Source organism: Mchenga conophoros, linkage group LG11, assembly GCF_057382185.1.
Source record: "Mchenga conophoros isolate Kocher_MC1m ecotype Shallow Benthic linkage group LG11, M_conophoros_male_GT1.1, whole genome shotgun sequence".
NCBI classification, from domain to species: Eukaryota; Metazoa; Chordata; class Actinopteri; order Cichliformes; family Cichlidae; genus Mchenga; species Mchenga conophoros.
The window spans coordinates 3,698,882-3,717,232 of NC_140536.1; the positions used below are offsets into that span (position 1 = coordinate 3,698,882).

The 18,351-nt window shown below is 40.1% G+C and overlaps 2 protein-coding genes across 2 annotated transcripts; both read left to right on the forward strand.

Moving 5' to 3' along the window:
* Positions 1-1,383: 1,383 nt before the first annotated feature.
* LOC146563455 (zinc finger MYM-type protein 1-like) lies at positions 1,384-3,071 on the forward strand. The gene has a single exon (XM_085290847.1). The coding sequence runs from the start codon at positions 1,764-1,766 to the stop codon at positions 3,069-3,071; it is 1,308 nt and encodes a 435-aa protein (XP_085146973.1). The 5' UTR covers positions 1,384-1,763.
* A 17-nt stretch (positions 3,072-3,088) lies between these two features.
* On the forward strand, positions 3,089-4,627 carry LOC146563456 (uncharacterized). The gene is made up of 3 exons (XM_085290243.1): positions 3,089-3,292; positions 3,717-3,831; positions 4,039-4,627. The coding sequence occupies exons 1-3, from the start codon at positions 3,135-3,137 to the stop codon at positions 4,564-4,566; spliced, it is 801 nt and encodes a 266-aa protein (XP_085146369.1). The 5' UTR covers positions 3,089-3,134; the 3' UTR covers positions 4,567-4,627.
* Positions 4,628-18,351: the final 13,724 nt, after the last annotated feature.

Below are 18,351 nucleotides of genomic sequence, written 5' to 3' on the forward strand. Positions count from 1 at the left end.
CTAAAACAGTTGTGTTTTGTTTTAACTTTAACATATAATTTGATTGGTAGCAACTTTCACAACTACAGTGAGCCAATCACTCATAATTCCTAAACATGTCAATCAGGTAGGAATGAAGTAAGACATTAATAGAAATAAAGAGTTGTGTGTTGACATGTAGCCCTTTCCTTGCTTAAATCATTAATATTTTTGAAAAATTAATCTGTGATAAGACAGCTTATCAAGATAGAACCATGTAACTAGAGATGAACCAAACTGTTCACAGTTTTATCTAACTCTGTTTTAATAAAGGCTGTGACCCCTGCTATAGAGTCTGACAGCTGCAGGGATTATATACAAATATTCAACTATCCCAGAATTAAACCAGGTCTAAATATAAAGGAGTGAGTATCACTACAAGGTTAACTCAGTGGTCCTAATGCTACAGTTTGATATCAGCAAACACCGAGCGCATACATTGATGTGACACCACAGCCATGCTATCATCGCAAACACTGATAACAGCATAAATCGAATTAAATCGGGGCTTGATGAGAGCTTCTGAGTATCACTAGAAATACTATAAACAGTCGTCTCTGTACCACAGTTTGCTTTCAGTAAACACCGACAGCATTCACTGTTAGCATAGCACATCCATGTTAGCAGTGTATAACTGGATGGATTAGCATATTAGCACAGATATCAATAAAGGACTACCGTATTAAATAGTTTTACTAACCTCAGGCAGACGGACAGGCGCTCTGCAGGTGGGATTGAGCGCCTGTAGTTGGTGTCTAGGCGGGCGATGCTGGGACCGACGAGGGAAAGCAGGTCCTCAAACTGGCCGAGTGAATGACGGTGATAGCGCTGGAATCGGCCGTCATCCAGGCGCAGCTCCTGGAGCAAGTGGTGAAACTCACCAAACTGCTCACGCCTCCGGAGGACCTGATGGACCCAGGTACGGCGAGGATGTCCTTTACGCCGCTACTCTGCTCTCCACAGTACATAGAGAAGGGAGACTCTCTCTTCAAGCGCTAGCTCGATAGCTGCCATCTTGCAAAGATACCGGTCTGGCACAACTCCCTCCCACATTCCTCCCACATTTCCGGTTCACGCGCGTCAAAATGGATTTTTCTTGGACACGCGTTGAGACGCAAATGTACACGCGTCAAATTAGGGGCGTTTTATTCGCGTCCATCGCGTTCGGTGTGAACACACCGTTAGACAACCTCTGAGGCCGTCACAGAGCAGCTGTATTTGTACTGACATTAGATTACACACAGGTGCACCGTTTAGTCATTAGCACTCATCAGGCAACGTCTATGTGCAACTGACTGCACTCAGACTAAAGAGGGCTGAATAATTACGCACACCAGTGGCGGCTGGCCCATAGGGGGCGCTCGGGCTCCGCCCCCCCAAATGTGGAGGAGTAAAAATATATATTTTTAAAAAATTCATCAATGATAGTTTTACTATGTGTGTGCCCATATACAGCCAGGCGTATTTTAACATTTTCACCAGCTGACTCATTAAAGTTCAACCAACAAACGGTGTTTTTCTTCTTCTGGGGCGCTCGTCAAAGCGCCCTTGATATGCAGCGAAATAGCCTATCATTAAATGGTTGCCAGGGGAAAATAATAAATATTTGACCTATCAGCGTCGCTGAATTAAATGGTTTGGGGGCGCTTAAAATTGCGCCCCTGCAGAAAACGCGCGAAGATTTGCTGTTCTAGAATTTTACCTCAGTCAGTAGCCTAAGTGAGCTATAAGGTCAGAGAGAGACGATGGCAGCGGTATTGTTAACGGTTGAGGCACAGCCTCCCCCAAATTCGGTTAGATCGCTTCTAACCTACCCTTTTGCCAGAAGGACAATGGCAGAAAAACTGCAAGTTAAAGAGTTGGGACCTGACAAGCCCGAAATTCAACTAACCCAGGCAACGAAGGAGAAGTCAAAAGCATACAACAGGACTTTTTGTCGGAGTTGGTTCCAGCGCAAGTCATGGCTGACAGGCTGTGGAACAGCTAATGCACTTTTTTGTTTCCCGTGCATACTGTTCAAAAGTGACAAGTGTGATTTGACGTGGACACAATCTGGACAAACCGACTTAAAGCACCTCTCCGAACGAATCAAGAAACATGAAAGCTCACGAGTTCATATGGACAACAGTGTAAAGCTAGCTGTGCTAGGGAAAACTAGCATAGCGGCGCAGCTAGATGATGGACATCGGATTGCTTTAAGAAGGCACAACGAAGAGGTAGATAAAAACCGTCATATTTTATCTAAAATCATCGATTGTATTAAGTTTTGTGGTGCTTTTGAGCTAGCAATGCGGGGACATGATGAAAGTGATTCCTCAGACAATCCAGGGATTTTTAGAGGTTTAGTCGACTTGATGGCATCAATTGATCACGACTTGAGGCAACACCTTGAAAATGCTACTGTATTTAAAGGCACCTCGAAAACAGTCCAGAACGAGATCCTGGATTGCATGTTGGCAATTCTGAGAGAAAGGATCGTGGAAGAAGTAAAGGCAGCGAAGTTTTTAGCCATTCAAGCTGATGAAACCACTGACATTTCTACACACTGTCAGTTAGTCATGGTGCTAAGATACATTGACCAACGAAACCGTATTCAAGAGCGTTTTTTTGAATTCATCAAGCTACCCAATGCTTGTGCAGATGCAATAGCCAGTGCCTTATCGGAGAGGCTGCGCTTCATCCTCCCCCAGGGACAAGAGAGAAAGTTGATCGCCCAGGCCTACGATGGGGCCGCTGTAATGAGGGGTACCACTGGAGGAGTGCAGCGTAAGATACAGGACATTTATGCTAACGCTCACTACGTACATTGTTATGCCCATCAGTTAAACCTGGTAATGCAACAAGCAACCTCCCACATCCCTCAAATCAGTCACTTTTTTTCCGACATAGCAGGATTCGCTTCTTTTTTTACTAAATCGAGCAAGAGGACTGCAGTGCTTGACGAGGTGGTGGCGCACCGACTTCCAAGTGCATCGGCAACCCGTTGGAACTTCAACAGTCGTGCTGTGAATACAGTGTATGAACATAAAGACGATCTGGTGAGGTGTTTTTAGACCATCCGTAACAGTGAAGGATTTGATGCCCCTACAAAGAGAGATGCCGGTGGTTTCGTGAGAATGCTGGAAGACGAAGCTTTCTGTTTTTTCCTGGCCTTGTTTCACAAGATAATGCCACATGTAGACATGCTGTATAACCACCTACAGAAGAGAAACATCGATTCTGTCACCATCGCAGGGATCACCCAGACATTCATCAGCCGCATGCAGGCTATCAGGTAGGCATAAAAGCATAAATATGTAACCTAGAATAAATGTTAATTATCTATGCATAGATTCTATCAAATTCTCTGCATATATTCTGTGTTCTGTGACTTAAATGTTTAATGGAATTCAGATAATTTTGATTTATATCAGCCTTTGAAGTAATTTTATGAAAAATATTTGATTAAGTATATTTGATGAAGTATATTCCCAGTAATGATTTGATGTAGCCTATACCATAGGCTATTTCCTGAAATTATGGCCAGGGCCTTTATTTACTTGCACTGGTTTTCCCCCAGCCATTAAACCAGGTCCGGTTATTAATTAAATCCGGTAATTCCCGGTAATTAGAACACAACCTTTGTTTGGTTTGTGTTTGGTTAATATATCCCTATTCAGTTTTCAGAAGCCATTAATGAAACTTATGTATTGGATCAGGGAGGCACTTCCTAATCTGGTTGTGGATGAGGAGTACAGGGGACCTGTTCAAGACCCACCCACAAAGAGACGGAGAACATTGGGGGAAGACAGGCAACACCATTTGGCACTGGAGGTAAGCACTAGCTGCTTGGTCTGATTTAAATCGGATCATCAGATAAAATCTAATGACGATGCTGTCAGATGTCATTTGATATAGTGGTCATGACTGTTTTGTTTTGTTATGGACAGATTTTTTTTTTCAGAATAATGATTAACATGAGACATGTGCCAAAGTCTTACCACTGAATCTAACTCTTACCAATTATATATTATTGGATAGGTGTGCGACACCATTATGAGCCATGCCAAGGAGAGGTTTTCTTTCACCAAGCACCTTGTCAGCGCCACTCTGTTGCAAGGAGACTTGTTCCAACAACACAGCAAAAATTTTCCAGATGCAGCACTACAAACCACAGTGGAAGCCTATCCCTCATTGGACAAAGCCAGACTTAAAACAGAACTGTCCCTGATCTACGACAACGAGGAGTTTCAGAGTTGTAGTGGTGCGCTGGCGCTCTATCAGGTTCTGATGGAAAACAACCTTCAAGACACATTCACCGAAACTGTAAGTCTTCTTAACATCCTCATCACCACACCAATGACAACATCAGAATCGGAGAGGTGTTTCTCTACTTTAAAGAGGATAAAAACTTTCCTGAGAAACAATATGGCTCAGGATCGGCTCAACGCTCTGGCTATGCTGTCCATAGAGAAAAAACTCACACAAGAACTTCCTGATTTCAACACCAGGGTCATCGAGAAATTTGCCACTCAGAAAGACAGACGAGCAAAGTTCTTGTACAAATAAGAACCCTTAACCATATTTACTCTCTTTCTCCATCCCTCTCTCTTTCTCTCTTTAGCCCACCCCCCCAAACAGTTTACAGTTGTTGTTTTCAATAGTTATTTTTCATTCATTCAAAAAAAAAAAAAAAAATCTGTTCATGTTCATTTTTACAAATCTATACAAATGGCCAGAATATGGTTGTTCATTTTTACAAATCTATACAAATGGCCAGAATATGGTTGTTCATTTTAAATTTAAATTAAAATTGTGTTGTTTGATGTACTCATTAAATGGGTCATTTTAGTCGATATCATAAAAATTGCCCCCCCTGAGATTTTTTTCAGGAGCCGCCACTGACGCACACCCCACTTTGCAGTTATTTATTTGTAAAAAATGTTTGAAATCATGTCTGATTTTCGTTCCACTTCTCACGTGTGCACCACTTTGTGTTGGTCTTTGTAGAATTCCAATAGAATTGATTCATGTTTGTGGCTGTAATGAGACAAAATGTGGGAAAGTTCAAGGGGGCCGAACACTTTTGCAAGCCACTGTAAAAGTACCTTACAAGTCATACTAGGAAACAAATACCTCAGATATTTACTAATTTAAACACATAAATTGGATCAGATTAAAACATACCATATCAGCTGTCTTTCTTCCTGGCTGAAGAATTGTAAAATATTATAACTTCTACAGCTAAATAACTATCTACTATATTGCCAAAAATTATTTAACAACATTAAATTACAATGGCGATTGGTGGAGGAGTCTTTCAAACCTTTTAGGAAAAGAAACAATAAAACACTAAGAAAACATCTCAGTACACTTAAAACAGTATTACTGGACGTTTGAGCACAAAGTATCACAACTAGAAATAATTACTCTGCTGAAAAATGTTCCCCATGAGTGTTAAACAGATGAATATTACTGATGTATATATTTAAGGTTGGGCTCACTTTATATTCCTGTTTCCTATAAATATGCTCAGTAAATATGCTGTCCTGTGAGGACCACATACCTCTGAAAATATTAATAAAACTGTTTGTCTGTGAGCTCAGAAACACATGGCCTACAACTTGATGTAAATAAGTACATTAAAATCTAAAAATCAGCTTGATTAAGGGGCCTGAGCAGTCTGTCAGTGGGAACAGAGGGATTCAAATATTAATTTAAAATGAAGGTGGAGTGTTTTCTGAACAGCTGTTTAAAGAATTATAGTTAGTCAGACATTTTGCTAATCTGAAAGTTACTGAGCAAGCACCTCGAGTAACTCCTTCACACAGCAGCTTCTCGATATCACACATGTTGGCCAAGGTGGGTGGCAAGACAAGACTCATCTGTCACTGAAGCTCCTCTACTTGTTACTGGTGGCTGTGTTTCCATATGAAACAGAGATCATAACGGATCTCAGAGTAGTGAAAGCAGAGCCAGTGGCAGCACATTGATGTCCCATCAGTTTATCGTGAATGTATCCAACAAATTCACGAGCAAACCACCAGAACAAAAGCTTATACCAAGCTCAAGTCATTGTTAATGGCAGATGAATGTGCTCTTAAAATGTGGACAAGTACAGTTTCCCATGACCACAAAACAAGAGGAGTTTTCATGCCAAAAAGCGAGTGTGGCCACCAAAGGTTAATGCCACCTTTCCAGAAATAAAAGAAAATCTGGATGTTTACCTTCCAATCTTTAGATGAGCCAATTCCAACAAGGAATGGCTCAAAAAGAAACCCTCACTGCTGACTTTCCAGCTTTAAAGCACCATCTGTCTTTCTCCCAGTGTTATGATCAAACCATCAAGTACATGTATATGACTAATTTGCCAATCCATATTATCCCAAACAATGGGTTTTCATTTTTACAATATATGTAAAATAGCATTAAGAAAGATTCATCACGTGCCTAATCACTCTGTGTTTTAAAAATCTTAAAAGATCTTTCGTAATCCCAGATATGTTCGATAATATAATGTAATGTAATGTTACAATAAAACATAATGCTTCAGATGACAGCGTGTGGTAGGCTGCTGTGTGTTTTATCTGGAGCGGCATACCTCCTGACCAGCAGGCTAATGTCTCACAACAGTGACAAGCAGCCAATTTACACGTTGCATCTCCACCATGAGTGACAGCAAATCAATATGCACTTGGAGCGATCACGACATCCAGCACTGTGTTGGTTAGTGTGAATGTGTTGTGTGTGTGATACACAGTTTGTAGCTGTGTGTCTGGGGCTTCATCGAGGGGAAATTATGCAGTTCAGCATTTTCAGCTGTGTCTCAGGTTGCTTTGGTTTTGTATGTGTGTGGGAGAGAAAAACACATCTGTGGGTATATTAAAAGGAGGCCCACTGTGAAGCTATACATTTTTCTGTGTGTGAATGTTTGTGTGTGTGTGTTTCTAGGTCTTTGACAAGCGTATTAACACCAGCGTAATTCCCAACACCACTCAGTGTGAACTAACACCATTAACCCTGGATACTGGGCCTCACAGTTACTGGAGGAAGAGGCGGTGCCAAAATATGAAAGGCATTGTTGCTCCCCGGTGGGAGTTGCCCCTCTGGAGTTTCCTGCCCACAGTCACAGGGTATCAGGAAGGTTGTTTCCACTGCCCTCAAACTAAAGGGATAAACTGCATCAGTGTTATTATTTGGTTTTCAGATTGGCTTTAAATTATGCACCGCCACTTTCAGTCTTGTTTTCAAGGATTTCAATTTCATTTCATTCAATTAGTTTTTGAAATGACTCAGGAAATGGGCTGCCCTTAATCCTCTGTTGCACTGTTATTTCCAAACACTCCTACACAGCAAAAACCTGTTAGAAAAACATTTCATCAGACAGCTTTGTCAGATGTCTAAACAACATTGAACACTTTTGAACCAAACTGAACTCAGTTCTAGCCATGACTGTACTATTTAGTCATCTGTTAGGCCTTTAACTGACATGACTCAGTGGGGTAAAGATGATTGCATGGTACGCTGCTGTAAAGAAACATATTTGGCCCTGGTCATACCAGATTTACCCCATTTCTGGTGCTTGTAGGTCTTTTGAGTAATTGGCATTTTATTTCCATATAGAATAGAATAGAATGCCTTTATTTTCACTATACAGTTGTACAATGAGATACAGAGCATCTCCTACTCAGTGTAAACATGCTGGGTGTGGGGGTGCAGTTCTGCAGCGCTATATATATGTGGACATTATTAACATAGGGAAAAAGATATATATATATACATATATATATATATATATATATATATATATATATATATATATAAATAAATAAATAAAATGTACAAATATACAGGCCGGTTTAAAAAAAAAAGTAATATGTAATAAATAGTGTTGTGTATATACAGTTGAGTTATTGCACATAGAATTGGTATTGCACAGTGGTGGTCCATAGAGGAAGTGGGAAGAAAAAAATTGAGGGGGCTGTGTGAGTTCAGGGTGGTCATGGCTTTGGGGAAGAAACTGTGGGGAAGGAATACGGTACAATTATATAAAAAAAATTTGGATTTGGAAATGATCAGGGTTTGGAATAAAATGGGTTTTAAGCAATAATATGAAGTTTGTCATTTATTTTGCACCTTTTAAGTAACCAGTTAAGTGTAAATGTTTGACAAATTTCATTAGGACACAAAATGATCATAATGCACTTTAGTTATGCATGAAACTGTAACTTCAGGTTACTTCAGGAGGCTTGCAACTGACACTAACTTGAGTGACATTCTAACAGACTCAAATTCCTCATCACAGTAATTACTGTAATCACTCACAGCCCCACCTAGTTTATACAGAGGAGCAAATGTTGTGTTTTCGCAGTGGTGGTTGTGTCATGATCGCTACATACAGGAAAAAGTGACAAGATGTTCATTTTGCTTCAATCTGCAGACACTGTTATGTGAATTCATCAGAAAGTAAATATAAAAGGTGACATGAATGAATGTCACTTGAGAAAATGGTAATAAAAAGGAATACTAATATTATGTCTGGCAGTGGGAAGAAACTTATTTTGAATCTCATCTCTCTCTCTGGAGTACCTTTGGACAGGATATTACTTTCTGCTGCTTAGAAGTCTACATTTCCTTTCTTGGGCTGATCTAAAGATTGGAAATGCAGAAAACCAGAAGCTTCTTATCTCCAGGCGATGGAATTAGATATTCCTTCATCCATGATGGACAGAGAAGTGTCTTTCACACAGAGTTTGGCAGTTTAATTTCCCTCGCAGCGCACACTGAACCCTGACACAGAGTCCAATGAGAGCTAAAAGCATACTCAGTATCTTCAGAGGAAACGTTACCCTGCTGTGTTCGCTACTTAAAGTGTCCAGAGGTCTTTCTGTATCAGCCGGTACACGCTGTCCACCAAAGCTGGGTCAGAAAGGTTTATAAGGCTCAGAGATGAGAATGGAATCAGGTTTTCACCATGCAAATGCAGAAATCATTTTGTAACCTGGGAATCACTTCACACTGGAAAGTGAATACTTGTTTTTTTTGTATTGATGTTTCATCATATTTTAACCAGACAGATTCCTCTCTGAGGATCTTATTGACGTGCATTTAATCTGACAAGACAACTGATTTCTGACATAGCTTCTGTACCTTGAAGAAAAACACAGTTAATTATACAATGCAGAATGCTGAATAGCTATGGCTCTGGTCAAGTTTTTTTTTTACATTGCACCACACAGTGCTCAAGCAGTTTTAATAAGGGCAAGACATTTTTTGGCATTTAGGTCGGGTATCCAGTCTGCCCATCCTGGAGTGACAGCCCTAGAAGCTGTGCCTGATTCATCTGCCTGACTGTGACTGTGCATGTAAAGAGACAAGCAACCTGTAGTATAAGAGTGCCGTATGAATCTGTATATCAGTGGGTGATAATGGCTTAAAGCATCATGAGCTTTGAGTTGTCAATAAAACTAGAATCATATTATATAAATGTAGCCCAATCCTCATTCCTCTTGTGGAGGAGAGAAATATTTTGTCCGGTTTGTTTTGTGCTACTTTTTTCAAACTATTACAAAGGCCATAGATAGATAGATAAACCGTTGCGAGCTAACAAAAGCAGAGCTAACAAAATGATGGTAAGTGTGTGAATCCAGTGAGAGGTCTCCAGAGCACAGAAGAGAGAGAAATCAAAATGAAGACTCGGGTAAGTAACAAAATAGATCACTAGAAGGCTAAAGCACAACCTCAACTGTTTGTTACTGGAGTACCTATAACAATGTGGCAGTGAGTATGTGAAGTCCTTTTATTGCACAATTGAGTGATAAGTGGAATGGACTAACATTTATATTGTGCTTTTCTAGGTTTACTGACAACTCCAAGTACTTTAATGAAACGAAGAGAAGAAGTAGGCGGGTCAGTTAGGAGCACGTTGAAGCGAGAGGTTGTTAAAGCTTGTGCCCTCTAGAGGACCTCTGAAGGCTACCACGCTCTCTCTCTCTCTCTCTCTCACACACACACACACACACACACACACACACACACACACACACACACACACACACACACACACAGTCACCACCATCACTAAGCAGCATATCAAAGGAGGAAGTAATTTGTTATAGCATTCGTTACACTGCTTCTGTGTTTCTCTGTAAAATGACTTAAAACACATTGTCTCATAACTATTTTACCATTTAACAGGCCTGACACACCAATACGACTCTCTATCCTAATGAGGACACACATGTAAGCTTTCTCTTAGTATTTAGGTATGAACACAAAACCGACAGCAGTGTTGGTCAAGTTACTTGAAAAAAGTAATCAGTAACTAATTACTGATTACTGATTACTGATTACTTCCCCAAAAAATTAATCCCGTTACTTTACTGATTACTTATTTTCAAAAGTAATTAATTACATAGTTACTTAGTTACTTAGTTACTTTTAAAAAACACCATTTACAACCTGAATAGGTGATAAAGCGATAGATCTTTCAGCCCAGTTCTACTTTTTCTGCATAATCCATCATACAAAATGTAATCAAATGGAAACGTCTCTTTTTAAAACTTGTTTTATCAGTTTTAATCTCTTAACTTTATGCATCAAGCAAAAATTTAATTATATGCAACATTCTCTGACTGGAAGATATTAGTTTAACATTTAAACTTATTTTCTGCACATTCCAGCACATAAAAATATTTTTTTGTGTTTACACTCAGTCTTTCAAATAGACGCAAGTAGAACTACTGGGAACCAGTTCTCTACAAGAACCGGTTCTCAATTCCAATCCCTATCTACAACCATTTTATGATCATAACAGCAGACAATCACTGGTGTGTAAAACATTACTCATAAATTATTTATTAAAAAGAATAAGCCTCACCTTCTCCTTCTGTCAAATCAGGTGTATTTGTGAACCATCCTGTTGTTTTGCTTCATGAGGGGAGTGGAACAGTGCGTCTGTGCACGATAAGATGCAGAAAACATGATGAGCATGAACGACAGGATCAAGTATCAGGTAAACTTGTGTTAGCAAATAACAGTAATATTAAGTTTGTATGCTACCTCGCAGTGTATGATTCTATGACCTGAGCTGGCCAGTCTTGATAAGTCTTAGAATTAAATATAAAATACAATTTTCATTCTATAGTAATTGTGTGATTTTGTTTAAAGAGGACATGAAACACATATAGATGGTGGCGCAGATGGATTGGATCATGCGTTGTACAATTACAATTAAGGGCTATTCTGTTCCATTCTATTCTATATAAAGGATAATTTACATCATGGAGCCCTGCTCTCAAAAACTGACACAGATTTAACACTGTGTGTGAAGCTGAATGTAAGAAAGTTTAAATTTTGGGAACGTGTAGTGCTATTGTATGCCTGTATGTATGTATGTATGTATGTATGTATGTATGTATGTATGTATGTATGATGATTTAATTTGTTTGACTAATCACTCTGCGCAGGCAAAAAGCTTATTGAATGTTTAATCTGTTGAGTTACTGTCACGGTTCTGGGTCGGTTCGACCCAGCATTTTGAGTTTCTGATGTTTTGGTTTATTTTTGCACTATGTGCTGCCCTTTGATACTCTTGTGCTTTGATTGTTATATTCTAGGTTTCTGTTTATTCGTGTTTAAGGATTTGTTGCCTCATGTATAGTTTGGGTTCTATGCGTTATTTTCTGTCTGCCTCTCAGTGTTGAGTCAGTGTGTGATGGTTTCTGGTTTCCTGTTTTACTTTGAAAGTTCATGTCTCATGTCAGTGTGTTCAGTTTTACCGCTCCCCTGTCTCGTTAGCCTGATTTCTCCCAGCTGTGTCTCCCTCCTGTTGCCCATTCCCTGATTACTCACCTGTGTATATAAGCTGTGACAGGGTGGCCTTTTGTTGTGGGCAGTCTGAGGTACACCTGTGCACTACTCATGATGTCAGAGCAGCATCCTGATGTGGCACACCTGTGAGGTGGGATGGATTATCTCAATATAGCAGATGTGCCCACTACCACACATTTGGACTGATTTGTGACCACTGTTTGGGAGGGATGGTTATATTGTGTATCTGGAATGAATTTTAGGTCTCTACGTCCATCCCATGGGGAATGGGAGCAAAAACAAAAGTGTTGCGTTTATATTTTTGTTGAGTGTAGGTAGTATGTCAACACTGATGCTGTAATGGTTTATTGATCACGCCACAATGTAAAGGAGAGCTGCACAGCAATCTGCCAGTAATGATCTGAACTAGCGTGTGTTGAATGTTGACATTTTTTCCATTTTGCAGATAACAAACCATTTGGATTTCTTAACATTTGTGCACAAAGAGCATATTGCCCTGATAATGGTGCTGGAAAGGTCAAATTAACACTGTAGTTCATGTTGATTTGCTCAAAGACTCTATGAGACTCTGTGCTTGTTTAGTACTGAAATCGTGTTAGTCACAAAAGTGCTGGATGGATAGGTGAGGTGAACTGGCTGTGCTGAACTATCCATGTGTGTTATAGTCGTTGTTATTTCCCAGGAAACAGAACAACATTCAGCTCTGCTTCAAATCCCCCACAGAGCAAGCGATGTGAAAAAGTGTTTGGAGCTGTGATTAGCTGTTTGGTTATGTTGCACAAACCCAAAGCTCAGTGCAGCAGCATTGTCATTAGGCTAAGCTGCTCAATAGCCAGCTAGCTATTTGACAAAGAGCTTTCTGTCAGTTTGCTTCATGGGTTTGTTCACATGCACCTGTTTGGAACTATTTATATGAATGCTGGGGTGTTTGTGCTTTGAACTCTGCACAAAGCCATTTGCACTGCTGGTGTTCAGTCCTCTTTCAAGTGAATTAGTGTATGCTTTATCAAAAAGATTTTCTGAGTAGTGTTACGGTTCAAAAATATTGGAGATGGACACCAGAGGAAAAACCCACAATAACAACACTGGTCCGGTCGGGTTGAGTCAAACGATGATTTAATGATCACACACGTGGGAGATGGACACTGTATGCAGACAGTCTCAGATCTCATCTCAAAAAACACATCTCCATAGTTTTATGAAATCAGGGTATTAGAACGCCCCCTCATGCGTAGTGACAGGTGTAATACAATCAATGTTGACAATTTTATTTAACACAAAGAATAACATTGTCTCCTTCCCGAGGGCAGACGCTAACTGCCCCCCTCCTCCTGGAACCGTCTGTACCCTGCTAAGACACAACATGGCAACTACAAGGACTCTTTCATTTATTAAGACCATCAGTGTGTATTGCTCTAAATCAAGTATATAATATTAAATGAATATTGCTGGATCAGCTACTTCTACTTAAAACATATTAAAACATGACTAAGCACAAAATCACCAAGAATGACATCTTATAAGTGCTGTGTAAGCGCGTGCGGCCTTCCAAGCTCAAAGCCTTTGCCCTCCATAGATCAGCCAGACTCGCGCTGGCTGTAGCTTTTAACCTTTAATTACCTTGAGCACAACTCTAGAATGAGCAACAAACTGCAATGTGTATGGAATGATCATGATTACATCTGCAATGGAAAATCATGTTATTATTCTGGTACCTGTAAAAAAAAGATCAAACTAAAGTTATCACCATCACTGTAATGCAAAGAATAATGTAAGATCAAAAACTTCAATTTATGCTTAATGCAAAGCTGGTTATATACTTCTAATGAACTAATAATGGCATATTAAAATATTAAATGATAATGAGAAAAACATCCCCTCCTTATTCTACAGTAGGTTACACCTAAGCATTGCCCAAAGCAAAAAGTTTAGCAAAAAACAATGAAAACAATTCTTCTTTGCAACTCTGACAAAGAACAGGCCTAAAGTGGTTTTTGTGAAAGTGAATGAACAAAGAAGTGTATTTAAACAAATAAACTAATGAGTATCTGTGTTTGCACCTGTCAGGGCTCTGTGGAGACAGAGAGGAGGATCCAAGCGCAGGACTCAGATACTGAACTGTAACTCAAACCTCAGCTTTATTGCTGGCATAAAACAAAAGATGAAACTGAGTAATGGTACCAAACATGAAAAACTGACACAAAACCACACAGGCATGATCTGATGGTACGACACGACACCGAGCATGGGAAAACACAGGGCTTATATACACAGGGTAGTAACGGAGGAATCGGCAACAGGAGGGAGACACAGCTGGGAGAGATCAGGGCTAACGAGACATGGGGAACAAAGCTGCACACACTAACATAAGACAAAGACTTTCACAATAAAACAGGAAACATGAATCACAACTCAGAGACACGGACTCAACACAGAGACAGAAAATGACACATGGAACTGAACTATACATGAAACCACAATTCCTAAAACATGGATAATAGAAACATGAAACTCTAATAATAATCATCACAACCACAACAAGACAACAAGAAAACAATCCATGATGCAAAATTAAACCAAAACATAATAAACTCAAAATACAGGGTCCAACGGACACAGAACCGTGACAGCACCCTTGTTAAAAAGGGCTCGAGATTGGATTAAACCACAAGGGCACAAATAAAACATCCTGACAAGGATGCAGCAGTACGTTATCAAAGAGCTGTACCTCGGACGGTACTATGAATGACTTTATCTGAGAGTGTATTTGGGTAATATGTACCTAGCAAGACTGCAGTTATGTATGATTTAGAGTAAACAAAGCCGATTGTAGGTGTGATTGCACAGTGAGATGCTAAACTGCACACACACTCCTTCCTGTATGTGCATTTGTGTCTTCTGCTCTCACTCAGTCTGAAACTGCAGCACTGCCTCTGAAGTTTTATTGAGGCAAGCTAATCCATGAGCTGCAGGCCTCAGCTGCCACCGTCAGTCCGCCAGCCTGAAAATAATTACATTTTAACTGGCTGTGCAAACAACAGCCACCACATTAGCCTGTTAATTCAGGCCAATCACTTCTATTAAAGAAAAAAACAGAACAGGAAGAAATACCGCCTTCATTTTGTCCCCCCACAGACTGATAAATGCACAGTAGTCTTCCATGCCCTGGGTGACCATTTATAACTTTAGATTATTTATTTATTTATTTCCCCAAATCTGCATAATCATTTTAGCTATAGGTCATATGTGAACAAGATGGCAAGCTCAGAACAGCATGCATTATTCATGATCAGCGGGATACAGTGGGTGCCAGAGGTTTACAAGATTTGTGAGGGAGATTTACCAAATTCATCCTTTTCTTTATCACACAAAAGCTTCTTGGACTAGGAGAACCTGGGGCACCAGATAGAGCACAAAGTGTGTAATGAAGAAAATGGTAAGAAGATGAGGTGTTCAGATAAATAAATCGCTGTGTCCTATCCACTCTGTATCTTTGCACAGTGCTGTATGAGCAAGAACTTTTGACTTTAAGGAAAAATCTGCATTCATAAAGTGTGGCTCTATATGAGCAGTTATTGATAAATAATTATTAACACAGTCACTGGAGACCAGGCAGTTTGGGGTAGTTGAGTTATTTAGTATGAACTCCTTTTATAGAGTTTTCCATGTTTGGGGAAAAAAAAATGGAAATTCCTTTAATATAAAAATATACAATAATTAAGTTGGTTACATCTTTGAGCTTCTCAAAATCTGTGACTAAAACCCTGAAAGTGGACATTGTACTGTCTACTGGTATCTTTAGCAAGTTAAAAATACTGTGACTCGTTGTCAAATTGGACTTTTGCAATAAACAGGCTATCACAACCATCGCAACTGACCGGTAGGACTTAAATTTGGATTTTATATATCAAATACATATGAGGTTATGCATGCTCTTAATAATGCCGTATTCCTGAGTCATCCAGATATGAAATCAAAGGATGAAGTAAGTGTGTGTGTGTGTGTGTGGCTTGATAGCGTGATAGTAGAGCCTTAGATCTGAGATAAATGACTTCATTAAAGTGCAAATCGGAGAGAGCTGGAATGAGCCACGTTTCCCCCTCTGTGCCACAGCGGATTATGAACTCCATAAATCAATACATTTCTGTAAAAGGATAATGTTCCCTTGCCTTTTACATCCAACCCCCAGCAGTGGGGCTGACGTACCTAAGGACTTTCAAATTCTGTTGTGATTTTGGGTTTGAGAGGACAGTGAGACATGTAAGACATGAGAGCACGTTTTGGGAACTTGTGCTAGCAGTGAACATGTCTGAATAAGTTTACTTATGAGAGTGGTTGAAATTGAGGATTTTGTCTCATGAAGAGGCTTACACTACATGACAGGGAGATTCCTTTAGCCTTCTGCTGTTCCCAGACATCAATGTGGAAGTGCACTGGTGAAAAAACTGTTGTTTGAGGAGCCAGAAAACTGTAATTCATTCTTCAGCATTTGCTAATCTGAACACTTGTGCATGTGACAATTATTCTGGCCAAATGGGTTGAGGACAGCGAGACAGTGGTGAGGCATGTGACTGAGTGACTGACAGAATAGATGTGTGCAAATGAGAATAAGACCAAGTGGAAAGATGAAGGCAACGAGTGAGGATAGATAGGTTCATAATCTAGGGACAACCAGCAGTGCACATGAGTGGTGAAGTAGATAGTTCAAGCAGGGTGGAGCGGGTGGAGAAGAGTGTCGGGGTGATTTGTGACAAAAGGATAGCAGCAAGAGTGAAAGGGACGGTTTGTAAAACAGTGAGGCCTGCTATGATGCATGGTTTGGAGACTGTGGCACTGACAAAGACAGGCAGAGCTTGTTGGGATTTATGTTTATCTGTGAGGCTAATATCTCATGCATTACATATTTCTGATTTGTCTTTTACTGCACACACTGGAGAAGTTTTGACTGTTACTCTGATACTGTTAGACATTACAGAGAGAGGCCCCTTCTCTAGGGGATTTGAGGGTTGCCTCACTAGCGGAGGCATCAGAAGGTATAAAGTTGTAAGCCTGACTCTGCTAGAGGAAACATGGCTGTAAATTTCTGGGGTTAGAGAAGCTCTCTATCACTTTATGCACATCTGACCGGAGGGCAAGAGGCGGTTGTCATGGTGATAGGTGAAGTGGCGTCTCCACATAAGGATATGTCCAGAGAGCGGCTGAAGAAGAAACGTGAGCCAAATTGCTGGATTTCAGCCAAATAAGGAGAACTGTGGCTTTCCTCCAACTTTTAAACAATCACCTTAGTGTCCTGTTTAGCACACATAATAAAAAGCATTTACCGTCTGGGTGTGGTGCTCTTTCTTCGTGTAAGTCTCATGAGTGAAGCAGAGAGACACAGCAGCTGTTTTTGAACTTGAACCTTCAACTGCTTAATAAATTTAAGAAAATGTACTCTGAACTTTGTCTTTTCTCTCTAAAACATGAACCCAACAAGCTGAAGGTGCTAAGAAGGACATTGGGAGTGAAAAGAATTGATAGAATTAGAAATGGGAATATCTGATGAACAGAGGTTTGGAGACAAAATCAGAACAAGAAGAAAAGAGAAGGTCGTGCTGCAAGAAGCCATTATAGATGGTGAAGTGTGGCCATTAAACTGGATACGTTATGTTTCTTTTTTTATCATCAGACATTAGCTTTTTGTGCTAATGCTTTAATGTGGAATATCCCGTGTGGGACCTGGAAGCGGCAGCTCGGGTGCGCGTGAGTTTAATGACAAGAGAAAATACAAACAGCAAACGGTGGACATGAAACAGGAAAACCTAAACTGGGCAAAACTAACAAAACAAACCAGAAACGAAGATGCAGGGAGGTCCGGGGAATTACACAGGGAGACCGACACAGAATGACGGAGGGGACCCACGCAGACGAACCAGCAACGAGGACGAGGTAACACACACTATAAATACACACTCCAGGAATCAGGGGATGGGAAACATGAGGGGAACATACCTGGAAGACATCACAGCTGACGAAGCAGGGGGAACGTAACCAGAACACACTGACATAAGACAGAGACCTTCACAATAAAACGGGAAACACATACGCAATGACACAACACACAAACTTCACACAGGCTGGAGAACACAGAACATAGGAACATGAAACGTGAACAAGGAACGTACAAGAACCCAAAAATAACCACAGAATAATAATAACATAAACACGGAGTCGCAGACTCCGGATCATGACAAGTATAACACATATATATGTATAGTATATAATATGCCACCTATCCTTTAACTGGTCATCTTACCACATGGCTTTGGCTGTGAGGACAGACACTTCTGCTTGGTAGGTAGATAAGATAAGATAAGATAAGATAAGATGTATGTGTATTGGACACTGATATTATTGCACATTAATTATTATTATTGCACCTTGTTTTAAATATAAATACTATTATTGTTATTGTTGTTACCCCCCCTAAAAAAGTCCAGGGAGGAAGCCAGTCAGGTCAACTGTTTGCTAAGGGCTATTGCC